The 13,215-nt window shown below is 38.2% G+C and overlaps 4 protein-coding genes across 4 annotated transcripts; 2 read left to right on the plus strand and 2 right to left on the minus strand.

Annotated features, from left to right (window-relative positions):
• Nucleotides 1-55: 55 nt before the first annotated feature.
• AK88_04517 (uncharacterized protein) lies at nucleotides 56-2,038 on the minus strand (the record flags this gene model as incomplete). Its single annotated transcript, XM_012482127.1, has 1 exon — nucleotides 56-2,038. The coding sequence occupies one exon, from the start codon at nucleotides 2,036-2,038 to the stop codon at nucleotides 56-58; it is 1,983 nt and encodes a 660-aa protein (XP_012337550.1).
• Nucleotides 2,039-4,517: 2,479 nt separating this feature from the next.
• Nucleotides 4,518-5,366, minus strand: AK88_04518 (uncharacterized protein; the record flags this gene model as incomplete). The annotated part of the gene is made up of 1 exon (XM_012482128.1): nucleotides 4,518-5,366. One exon carries the CDS (start codon nucleotides 5,364-5,366, stop codon nucleotides 4,518-4,520), a length of 849 nt encoding a protein of 282 aa, XP_012337551.1.
• A 1,275-nt stretch (nucleotides 5,367-6,641) lies between these two features.
• AK88_04519 (uncharacterized protein) lies at nucleotides 6,642-8,357 on the plus strand (the record flags this gene model as incomplete). The annotated part of the gene is made up of 1 exon (XM_012482129.1): nucleotides 6,642-8,357. The coding sequence occupies one exon, from the start codon at nucleotides 6,642-6,644 to the stop codon at nucleotides 8,355-8,357; it is 1,716 nt and encodes a 571-aa protein (XP_012337552.1).
• Nucleotides 8,358-11,690: 3,333 nt separating this feature from the next.
• AK88_04520 (uncharacterized protein) lies at nucleotides 11,691-12,997 on the plus strand (the record flags this gene model as incomplete). The annotated part of the gene is made up of 2 exons (XM_012482130.1): nucleotides 11,691-12,038; nucleotides 12,227-12,997. 2 exons carry the CDS (start codon nucleotides 11,691-11,693, stop codon nucleotides 12,995-12,997), a joined length of 1,119 nt encoding a protein of 372 aa, XP_012337553.1.
• Nucleotides 12,998-13,215: the final 218 nt, after the last annotated feature.

Raw genomic sequence — 13,215 nt, forward strand, 5'->3', positions numbered from 1 at the left:
GCCAACCTCGGTACACCTTCTTCATTTCCTAATGGCGCACAATATTGTGCGTGACTTACCCCACTTCCATACCATACCCCTCATCCTCCCCAAAATAATATTGACCCATACGGTTGACTTCGATATCATCCGGTGGGCCTTCACCTACAAGCCATATAAAATTCTTGTCCTGGACTCTACTCAACCCATGCTTTATGTTGACAACACTTTGTTCACACAAATTTTGATTGCCCTCATAGGCCTCATCCTCGGGGACATTCTCATTACCCTCGCTGGCCTTCGACATTATGCTCCTGAAATTGTTTTCCATGTCGCTGAACGAGACCATCGTTTTGATGTTTTCGTCGACAGTGTAATTCCCGTCTGCGGCGTAATACCCGTCATCCACTTCTCCCTCCCTCAGCGGCGGAGAGTACCCCTCCTCGCGAGCCATAAATTGAACCCCACCACTATTTTCGCCTGGCCCGTTCAGAATATTGTCTTCCTCCCCATTAAACCCATATCTCCGCAAACCTTCTAAGTCAGCATAATTTACCTTCTCCTTTATATTAAATCCGACTCTTTTTTTCTGCTCATAAAAACTGTTATCTACATTTGGATTACCCCCTTCATCTGATAAGGAAAAACTAACAACTCTGCCCCTGTGGACGTCGCCACGCCCCCTGTCATGAAAACCGAGGTTGGTATCATTTGGCACCGTGGTCACTTGATCAGAGAACGGGGAAGCTATTTCTTTTGCCCGCGTGCGTGGGCACTTATTACTCTGTGGTAACCAACTTTGTATAGGCGAGTTCCCTATAGCGCTGCTCTTATTGGTTGCATTCACAACCGATGAATCCCTGTCCTTCCCATTTCCCCTCAAACAGTATACTTCCCCGTTTGTCTCCATAAATTTGATATAGTTTACTAAATCGCTGTTTTCATCATCCATAAGTCTGGCTGATAACTTGTCCTTAATGTTTAGCAGTTCCTGGTAGTACAAATAATTGTACACGTCACTCGGGTGGGGCAAGTAGATGCTATTGCTGGAGCGGTTATATTCTAAGTTAGACTTATCATCCTGGATGTCCCCTCTGGCAATTAATTTATTGCCCACCAAAGAGTCATAACTCCTAAATAGTTTATCATTCCGACTTTTACCCTTTTGTTTTCCACAATTTTGGACTGCATCTGTATTCGCGTCTCCACTGTTCGTGGAAAACTCAATTCTCTCGCTTTTGCTAAGTGGGAAGGACTTCCACACACCACGTGCATACAAATCGTATTCATCATTATGCCTCTTCAAGATGATGAAGTAAACTCTAACTGTTCCGTACACTGTACTTTTTAAAACGTCCATTAATTTTATAAACCCGGATGTGTACTGGATTCTTGCATCCATGGTCAGCTGCACATAGCGGTCATTCCCCCTTCTAGACGATGTCGCTCTGTTCGAATTTCCTTTGCCAAAGGACAAACCATTCAAGGTATAGGAACCCCCAGTGGGAATCCCCAAAACATTGCAGACGAAAAATTTGAAAATATCTCTCAACTTATTCTTCACCAAGATTACCAAAACGATAGTGACAAAGTTCCTGTTCCTTTGGTATACCCCCTCTATCTTCATAACCATACTATTTATGAATAACTTATCGTACGAGTTTTTATTCATGTAAGATTTTATGAGATTGTTTTTGAATTGATCTCTTCTTCTGTGTAGCTCCCTTAGGACGCTTATCTTATACCTGTCTATAATTTTATTTAGTGCGTTGCATAGGTATATGCATGAATAGCCAATACGTAACGCATTCGAAATGGCTAGCTCATACTTCATAAAATTGACTTCAAAATTTTCGTTACCTCTTATTATCCTTTTCTCCAAATTACTTTTATACTTTTTTAACTTTTCATTTTCTATCATCAATTCGGATATCTTATTGTTGTAATTTTTTACTTTCTTGTGAAGTTCAAATGTGGGAAACTTCGTATAAATATATTTGTTCACACTCTCGATCTTTTTCTTATCTATAATGTAGTTGTCTTCCTTGTCCAGATGCATTTTTCATTAACTAGCTTCTATGTTGGAGTGTACACCTACGTGAAGTTAGGAGTAGATGCGGCCCTCACTGTGCAGTGCTACCCAAATGGGGGGAAGAAAAAGGAAAAGACACAAAATGGGAACTATCAGTGGGGTAACCTCTACTTCGTGTCTGTGCGTTTGTAATGTTGATATGTATTCATTCATTTCAGTGTCTACCTCAATTGGGCTCTAACATGTACACACACTTACATGCGTTGTTAAAAGTATAGGGAATGGTTCCTTTGTCCGCTTCAACAAATAAGTCGTCACAAATACTTACACGAAGACAGGGTCAAGTTGAAAGATAGCACGATTCAAGCGCAAACTCAACTTCCTGAAGTTTTTAATTTCACCGACATGAGCATATAGCGAAGCGCGTGCAAAAATTTGTGCTTGCAAAGAAGGTAATTGCTAAACGGAAACACCGGAAGGAACCGAAGCAGCAAGTTCAAATAGATTCCCTCGCTATGGAACAGCAACGAATCCCGCTTGTCACACTGCATAGGGGAGTAAAGAAATAATTACACACGAACAAAGGGGAATGGTACAATTTCGGTAGCGCACACATATATGTTACAGCGAATGGGGAATTCGCTCTAATAATTACACAAATTTGTGCTGGTGTGATTAAGGAACAAAACAAAGGAGGGGTGTATGCACAGTTACATATACGTAGTAATAATACGCATAACAATACACAGCAATGCATATCCACGTATGCAAGAACACAAATGGAAAAGACATTACGCAGACGCGCCGCTTCCCACAACTACGAAGTAATTTGAAAAAGGAAGAAAATTTTTTTAATTATCGGTCAAAAATTTATGTTCAAAAAAAAGTACATACTACACTCACAGTCAGTGTTACGTACATGTTTGTGCACGTCCAAAAAGCATGGGAGGGAAAAAAAAAAGAAGAAAAAATTGGGATAAATAAAAATTGGGCAATACATGAATGCTAAATGAAGTCTGCATTCAGAATGATTCTCTTAAAAACGAATTGAACTTATGAAACACTTACTCAAATAAATTTCCAGGTGATGGCCATGAAAATGGGTTGTCAAAGAGCTACCTCATAAGAGCGCGTGGGTACGCAAAATGTGCACATACAGGGGAAACGGTTAAACAAAATGATGAAGTGGATGGAGAAATATTGAGGAAAAGTACGAGAAAAATGCGAATAAAAAGCGAAAAAGACGCTAAAAATTGTAACACACTGCTAAAGAATTTGGGACATGCTGCAAAATGACGGCGGACAAATTGAGGCAAGGGCCGACTGGCAACAATCATGTCGTTTATGTGAAACGCGCGGCTGATGCATGCTGGGACTTTCAATGCCATTTTTGAGGCCCGTGCGCACGACTCTCATTATGTTGCGTCTCGCACTGACCAACAGAAAAGAGGAGGCGCAGTCCCCGCGTGATGGCACACTACGTTTTAGCACGTTCGCACCCCTTACCACCATGTCATATGTACACATGTAGCATGCGCAGTGAAAGGTGAACCACACGAAAGATGCCCCTGTGGGACAAGTAAATTTCACCATGTCACATGCAGAAAGGAGAACAATTGCGCTCTCAATTTTCTCCTCTGGCCTCAACAAAATGTAATTGACATGCACAAATATGCGAACAGACGTTGGCTTACACTGCAGTTGCCAAATTGTGATGGCAGCAATTTATACTTATACTTGTATATACACGCGAGTGGCCGGAGCATAAAGGGGGAATTTGCTCGCCCGTCAATTGAAAAATAAGACCAAATGGTGTATACACAAATATATACATGTGTGTGTTTTTTTTTTTTTTTTTTTACATTTCGACGAAATAAAGTGATATTTTTATTGCATTTTAGCTAGCTGTTCAAAAAATATGAACAAAAAAAAAAAAAAAAAAAAAAAAAAAAAAAAAAAAAAAAAAAAAAATGAAATAGGAAAAAATAACAATGTCGCAAAATGTCTGTCCCCTCACTAGGCACAGCACATTTTGTACATCATTCCGCTGTTGTTGCTCATTGTCTCATATTGTGTCCCTACTTCACCCTCTCTTCATTAGCTACTCCTACGCGACAGAAACCATCTGGATTGCAACGCGCGCTTCCCGTTGGCTAATCCGAACAAGTTAACATTTCTTGTGGTGGTTAAAGTTTGAGGGAGTACGCATATTTCCTGTTTATCCACGTTGGGCAAGTACACATAGGAGAATGTGCAAGTCACGCTACTTAGCGGAATTATTCGTTTAGAATGTACAATGGACGCGCCCTCATGGGACGTTCATTTTGTTATATTCTTCCTAACGAATACAAAAGGCACGTTTGTTACTTCCGGAACATAGTACTGTGCGTATTTTATTGTTCCGTGTGTGCCAAAAAAGAAGAAGAAAAAAAGAATGGTTACTGTTGCTGCCCCCATGCAATGCCCCCTCTTTCTTCGTTTTGCCTTAACATTCCGATGGTCCCCTTTAGGAGTACTGATAATCGGGGGCTGCAATATACGCCTTGGACTTTTTATTTCTCCTATTCTCAATATAGTTATAGCCATAATTTAGCTTATGCTCGTCCCACTTACACTGCATGTATTCATTAAACCACTTAACACATTTTTGGTTGCTGACATCAGGGTTCATGTGGAAGGAATGAGTTAACAAGCATTTATACTCCTCTATGGCCAAATACTTGCAAGCATCATTAGGGTTATCAACATTTATTCTTTCTGTGTACAAATTTAGCTTATTCCTTATGTCATTTTCAGTATTTAAAGCATACATGTCTTTGTTAACGATAGTGTTATGGTCTGTGTTTTTAAAATTGTACAGCCCATGATTATATGCTAATAGCATTTCCCAGTCTGAGGAAAAATGCTTTTTTCTGTTTGGAGTCTTAAATCCTTCCTCTGGGTATAAATCACTGGCTATGTTACTGTAATTTATGTTTATGCGATCCTCCGATTTGTTTACTTTGTTCTTTTCGAAAATAACACTTTTACTAACAGGAAATGGGTAATCTATGGGTTGATTTTTTTTGTGATCTTTATCTTCCTCTTCGTATACTTGGACGCCGGTGTATCTTTGAATTTTCTTTTTCTCCACGCCATATTTATATTTATTCAAATCTTCATTGCTGTCGATGAATGGGTTTATGGGTATTTTTTTTATCACGTCAAGAATGGAGTCGTTGTTTTTCTCTTCATTGGTATCATCAAGGGGGGGCAGTGCATTATCCATTTTTTGCACATGTTCACTTTTTGGCGCATGCTCACAGTGGCTTATATTTCCCCTTAAAAGGAAGAAGCGGAAATTGTTTAAGTCCATTTTGGTGGGGGCGTTTCACCAGGAGAGGTCCAGTTTGAGGGTTCAGAAATGGCTTCTTATATATATGGGTGTGCAATATTCGCCTCTTAACTTTTGCATACGCACGAGTTCGACCGGTCGTACACTTGCTTAGCCATTTGGTTATCCCTTCGTTGGGCACACGGTTGATCGTCGTTTCTACGGCCTCTGCAACAATCTCGGAAGTGCCGCGTTCAGCGATTTCCGCTAAAAGGACTATGCTGTGTTAGGTGTATTACGTCGCCTTTATATTGCTTTCCCCAATATGCGCACTTGAATCATTCTCCTTTTTCCTGTTTGCTTATTCCAACTATATTGAGGGCTATACATTCCTCTCACACCTTTTTTTTTTTTTTTTTCTATTTTATTTTCTGGTAACGGGGAGGCTATTTCTTTAACTTGTGTACCGTATGTGGCCGAGTATCATTTACGCGGACGTGTAGCAGTTATTATTTTACTTAACGTACATACAAAGTTTATCTCCTTACCACTAAATTTTTGCTTCACTTATGCTCTTGCACAAATTGGTAATGGCAGCAAAGTGGAACATTTTCTCTTCACATGTGAACCTTCTTTTTCTTCTTTTCACCGCCACATAGAAAAAAAAAAGAAAAATTCACCCCGAGAAAAAAAAAAAAAAAGGGTGCTGACCATATTCGAAGAAGTATTTTTATATATATAACAAAAAAAAAAAGAACATAATTTAGAAATGACAAAACGGCGTTACTTCTACAAAACGGATCGAATTTAAATTCCCTGTTTTCGAAGTATACCATTATATTAAGGGAAAAACATATTGAGGAAAAATATGCTAATCAGTTTGCGCATCAATAACGTACAGCAGGGAGCAACAACTACGATGCGCGTATCATCCTGCACTTGCGCGAGGTTGTCAAAAGCATTACGGCGCAACATGGAGCTTGGTGGCATTATACTTCTCATGACTTTTTTGTTTCAAACTTGCATACGTTAATATGTTAGTACGTTCTTATTTTCTTATTTTCTTATTTTCGTATTTTTCCCTTTTCTGTACCTTCCTGTCATATTAGAACCCCCTAACATTGACTAAGGCATAACGCTTTGGACGGGCCGCCCTTTGGTCTTTACAGAGCGCAGCGAAGATTAACAACAATTTCGAGCATTAGAACTCATGCTACGTATGCGTCCGCATCACCGTCGCGACAAAGTAAAACACTCTGGAGGACACAGTGCGGACGACATTCACCGCACGTCCCCCGAAAATTCACTACAAAAAAGATGATCATGATGACGGAAGGAAAATATCAAAATATCCCCCCAGAGGATAACAACAACAGTACCCTGGATGATGAGGTCGAAGACCTGATTTATTACGTAAGGACGGACGACGTTTTAGAAGTTAAAAAAATCCTTGAACATGGAAGAATAAGCTCAATTAACAATGTGAAGGACGAAAATGAAAACACACTCCTACATTTTGCCTGCGCAAATAATAATGTGGACATGATTCGCTTTCTGCTATACGAATGCGCAATTGGACATAACCAACTAAATGCCAGTAGAAATAGCCCCCTAATGTGGGCCATACAGAATAAGCATTATGAAGCTGTGAAAGAAGTGCTACTGTTCGACTACATTTTATATAGCAAAGAATATACCAGAGTGGAAGGAAAGAACAACGAACTGTATGAACATATGAAGAAAGATTTTTTTGAAATTTCTCGCGTCAAGGACGAATACCAGCTGAGTGCTCATGTCAAAAATAAAATAAACTCCATGAATTTTTTCGGGAGTATTTTCTCTGATCATCATGATGCCAGCTTATGCAATGGCGACAGGAGGGAAGGTATCGGGGGTGCTATTTTAAGCGGCCAGGGAGAAACATGGGCGAAGCGAATACACCTATACAAGGAATCCAACAAAATCGACCTACTGAAGAAAAACGAATTCAACAAGAGCATTCTGTCGGAGGCTTTCAACGCCCAGGACGAAAATATTTTGCACCTCGTTCTGAGCCACCCCATGTCGAGTGTTCTGGACGAGCAGGATGGGTGCACGGTGAGTGGCGTAAGCGGCGTAGCTAACCGTGAAGACAGCGCAGCTAATGGCCACAATGGCACAGCCTTCACGACAAACCTGGGAGAAGCCAAAATAATTCAAGAGTGCACGCATCAGATGCTCATCAACGAGAGGGCAAAAATAAAGAACGGGGAGAGCGAAGAAGAGGCCGTTATACGAATAAGAGAAATTGGGCTAAATTATTTTGGAAATACATTTGAAGATAGCAAAACAACAGAGGAGGAGGTTCATTCGCATAAGGACATTACCGGGATTAACATTTGGGAGTGCTGCCTCATGATAAGTAAATGGATCTCCGACTTGTGTCTCCAGGATAGCACTCTTTTTAGCAACAAAGCGGTCCTAGAACTCGGGGCAGGGAGTGGACTAGCCAGCATTTCACTATTCACCCACGCGAACATTTTTCGCAACGGAACTGATCAAGGGCCGGACAAAGTAGTTATTACCGATATCAACCCATTCACCTTAAGTAACATTTCGCATAATGTCCTATTAAACGAAGAACTTTTTGGCAAACTGGATGCAGCATGGAGAAGTAAAGTAAAAATATGCAGCATTGATTGGACAGATGAAAATACCTACCCACGTGAGAATGAACAAATTGTCACATATGATTACATTATTGGGAGTGATTTAGTATACGATAAAAAAATTGTGCCATCACTTGTGCATATAATTAACTTAACTTTGAAAACAAATGGCATTTTTCTCTATGTGTGTAGAAAGAATAGAGATGGGTCACAGGAATTCATTAGTCAATTAAAAGACGCAAATTACGACATACAATTATTCACCCCCCCAAGTCATTACTTTGTAAGCCCCTTTCTCAACTTAAGTCAGGACCTATATGAGGCAAAGTTTTCCGAGTTTACCGACGCCTCCAACTTTGTCATGATGCGCTGCCAAAAGTACTAAGTGGACAGGAGACAATGAAGGTTAAGGATGCCTCCCTCAACTTCTTTGACGGGGATTTATGAAATGAGCCATTGCCAATTTGATGATGTGCTCACCCCGTATTCAACTTTTCCTTCCCACTTTGGAATTTCTTCGTGCTCCCTACCAAGTGTTCACAATTTTTTTTTATGAACAAATGTGAGAGAGCGACCACTTCTTTATCTTCTTGTTGTTGTTCCCTCCCAGATCGTTTGTTCAAATGGGGTGATACGTCCGCGTTTGCTTACCCATCGCGCGTGTTAAATTTTTCCAAAATATAACATTATTTTTTCTATCATAAAACTTTAAAAATGTGAGCTACGTGTAATTCAGCGTGCTCCGATTTGTATAAATAGTTGTTCTCAACAGTTTTTGATACATTTTATACTTTTATCAATGTGCTGAATGGGGGAGCATTCATTTGTTGTCTTATCAAATCATTGCATATCGACTTGCACATGTTAAGAACGCATTTTTTTTGAATTAAGCATTCGAATAATCCATTTTGTTAACTTACTGTTGTCAATCTTCTTAGAACCGATGCTAAGATATAGGAAGTATATGCTTCTTTATACAATACATATAAGCAATTATATTTCTTACATAATATTAGATAAGTGTGCATCTTATTATTTGACGTTTCTTGTGTTTCTTTATATAATTAATGTACCCTTATTATTAAACTAAATATAGAGAATTCAAATGAGCACTTGCGTTTTCAGACGTAAATGTGTTATAGTCGCAACTGTTCATAACGTGCATCCAGGATACACAAAAAGAACATTGTCCTTCATTTGTAGTAGCGTTTTATTCATTACTTCAGGCAAAAAAAATTAATTATGCTTACGGTTAACGCAAAGATAAATATGTACAAGCACCGGCATTTTGATGTATGTCTTCACTAGATAATTTATTTGATTACGGAGCAGGGTATAGAATAATACACGCCCAACTCTCCTGGCCAACGCACAGCATAATAGCGCAAAAATGCAGCCTATGCCATGAGCACATAAATGCTAACGCCCTAAAAGCTAATCACATGAAACTATAAACCCTAGAACACTAACACCCTAAGTGCTGAAGCCCTTACCGCTGAAACTCTACACCCTTAACCCGGAACACTCAGTTCTAAATGCAGCAAACTAAATCCTAAACCCGGCAAGCTCCACAATCTAAAATCCGGAACCTTCCCAAGATAAAACAGGAACTTAAAAATCTAAAACCTGAAACCTACAAACCTAAACACACGGGAAACTTCACAACACTAAACCAGGAACCTTGCAAACCTTGAACCCTAAACCCTGCAAACCCTAAGCCTGGAAGAAGTGTGAGCTCGGAATCATGAATCGAAATGTTGCAAAAGACTAAACCCTGAATCTAGGACCTATATATACATTTGTACCTACGGAGCTAAGCACACAAATAATAAGAATCATATTTTCCTCTTTTTACCTTTTTTTTCCCTTAATTTGTGAGTTTACACAAAACTATTTTTGCTTACGCTAGATATGCAATTGATCGTCCTTTTCATTTACCTTAATTAAACCTTACACCCATTCATATTGAGCCATTGCGCGTGTACGGCATATAGATACACAACCTTACGCAAATTAAGTAAAAAGAAAAAAAGAAATTAGTCAAAAACTTCCATACCTTTCTAGCTCATCGGAAAAATGAACAGAATAATTTATAAGGTCCATCAATATCCATGGGTGAGAATTAAGTCACGAATGCTTCATAAAAAGAAGGAAATGAGAAGAATACAAATAAACTGCATATGTGATAAATTAAAACAAAAGACGAAGAGAAAACACTACCTTATCCCCGCTGTTGCATTATTAATTATAAGCATTGATGCCCCATTCATCATACATAATTAGAACAGAAGTATATAGAAGGAGCAGAACAACGGATGTGGAAAAATCAAAACAATTCTATAATATCTTATTCTTGCTCTATTTTTTACCATTAAGCTGTAGCAATGACAAAGTTGTAGCGACACTTAGGATAACACTTTCTTTTTGTTTTTTGTGTTTTTTTTTTTGTTTTTTTGTTGTACAAGCATTAGATGACAGCAAAAACTCAAAATATTCTACGAACAATTCCGACCCTCGAAGCCCTTACAGAAAAGTTCGCGCACACCCCTTCTTCTTATGATATTAACCCGTGGCTCATCCATTTTTAAGAGAAAAAAGGGGAGAGGTGATCCCAAAAAAAAAAAAAAATTATTTCCTCTGGATCATAAAAAAAATAAATTTTATTGAGAGTTGTTTTCCCCTTTGAAAAGAATTATGAACAAGCACTTTTTAAAGGAACCGCGGATAATTTTTCTTTTGCAGTTTTTTAAATAAATATTATATGTTCTGCCAAAAATATAACAAAAAAAAAGGGGCGAAAAAATTAGAAGAATTATAAATTAATTTAAAAAATTTTAATATCTAATGGTAATAAATGGAACATAAGAAAAAGTTCCAAGAGGTTATCAATTTAAATTTTTTCCTCGTTTGTTTTTTGCCCCTTCCCTGGTTATCGTCATTTTAATGTATATTACCATTTTAAATGTTTTCCTAAAAATGTGCATACGCCATGGGATATAAATAAATTATATAAATTTCGTGTTACGCGCATGAACCCATAATTTGCTACGCATGAATCAATTGTGCAAGGAAAATCGACAACTGTAAGTGATTTATTTGTATTTCAACGATAACTCATGAACCCATTATATCCTTTGTTTATGTCAGTATTTATTGTTCACATCAGCAAATATGTTTCTTCACATCAGCAAATATGTGCACTTTTTAATTAATTATTTTTTTTTTTTTTGCGATTATATCCCATTGTTTTTTTCTGTTTTTTTTTTAGCATTTTTCATACAACCATAGGTATGTGCAATTTACATGTTTAACACCCATGATAATAAAAGAAAATATTATTATATGAACACGTAGTATGCACAACTTTTTCCGTATACTTGAACATTGTATAAGGAAAAGTCATTGTGATCTTCGCTTACCGCACGCTGCAGTTTCTGCGCCTACATTTATGTAGTAACAGAAATTCGCCGTAGACTGTGTTGCACAAACCATTGTTCGCAAACATTCGCACAATTACAATTCTACACAGGTACGTTCCGCATTTGCCTATATTCCCTTTCAATAATATTGACAGAGTAATAAACCCTTTTCAGACAATTATGAAGAAGGAAAAAAATAAAAGAAGCATTTTTACTAATAATGCTTATTAAGAACAGTACAAATTAATTTAATCCTGAATTCCTACATACATCTTCAAATAATTCAAATAGAATAAACAATGTCCCATAGCACAAACGCCCCGCTTACCCTATACTCAAGGGTAGAAGTTGACAAACCATTCAGCACCTTGAGTGAGAAGTGTTATGTGTCCAAACCTTACAATCCTCATATCCCTAGAGTTGGTAGCATTCATCGCGGGGGCTTCCCGAGTTATTATGTAGAAAATGAACATTATAATAATGGGGACAGTTCTCTTAGGAATGAATCAACAATCGCGCAAGATCCTAAACCGGAAGTAGCTAAAACGGAGCAAGTTGAAAATAATGCGGAGAAGCTGGGCACCACAAACAACATGTTGAGTTTATTCCAAGTGGTCATGATTCTCGTTTTTTTGATGCGATTAGGCGTAAGTTTGAAATAGAAAAAGTTTGTCACTCCCTCTGCTCGCCGCATTCATACATCTGCTCGTGAATGTGTCGCAGAATGTGCAAATTTGTGCGCTTAATGGGTGCACGATAGAACGCGTTGAAAACGCAGACACGGGGGAGTTCAGCAACAATGCACACATACCAACCTAATCTCAACTTTCTTCAGCGGAATGTATCTACGAGGCTCATAAAGAAGCACGAGGCCAGAAAGGAGCTATTAAAATATCTGGACAATGAGAACAAAAAAATTAAAGTTGACGATATTATAATCGAAAACAAGTTAAAAAAACTGCAGCAAAAAATAAACAACGAAAAAAAAGAAATGCAGGAAAAATGGAAAAATGAAAGAGAAAAACTCATGGCAGAACTAGCCAAAATTAGGTGTAAAAACCCTATGCCTGGGATAGGCCCATACTATGACAAAGACAAAATGCGTTTGGAACGAAAATTGAACCGTCTAAATATGAATTATGAGAAGGATAAATATAAAAAAAAGAAGCGATGGTATGCTATGAAAGCAGCTTATCATAAGAAACTCATGAAAGTACGGGAATTACAAGAAAGGAGAAAACGGTTTAAATGCGAACGAATGTTTCTATTTGAAAAGACATGGAATTTTGGACCCCAATCAATGGCCGCGTTCATGCAAATGAAACACGCTGAATCAGCTAAAGCTAATTTGTGTTATAAGCAATCACAGTTACTAGGAAAAAAGGCAGAAGAGGAAAAAGCGGCAGCAGAGGCAAAAGCAGCAGAAGAGGCTAAAGAAAAAGAAGCGGCTAAGAAAAAAGAAAAGGAGGAAGAGGACGATGAGGAATATGAATACTATGATGATGAACACTATGATGATGAACACTATGATGATGAACACTATGATCACTATGAAGATTATGAGGATGATGTGGACTATTACATGAATCCAGATGATGAATATTAAGATCTTGATCATTAGGACGATTATCTCACTGCCGTCGGCGGCTACTAGAACAATGATCTATATAATTATGAGACGTTTTGATGTGACCGATCCAGCATTTATCACAATTTTGATAAGCTTAAAATGATAGAATAAGTAGAATCGACACATAAGAAATGTGGACGGAGTTTTCAGCTCGTTGATGAATTGAAGAGAACGAAGTTTTTTGGTAAGGGGTT

Source organism: Plasmodium fragile, assembly GCF_000956335.1.
Source record: "Plasmodium fragile strain nilgiri unplaced genomic scaffold supercont1.65, whole genome shotgun sequence".
Lineage (NCBI taxonomy): Eukaryota > Apicomplexa > Aconoidasida > Haemosporida > Plasmodiidae > Plasmodium > Plasmodium fragile.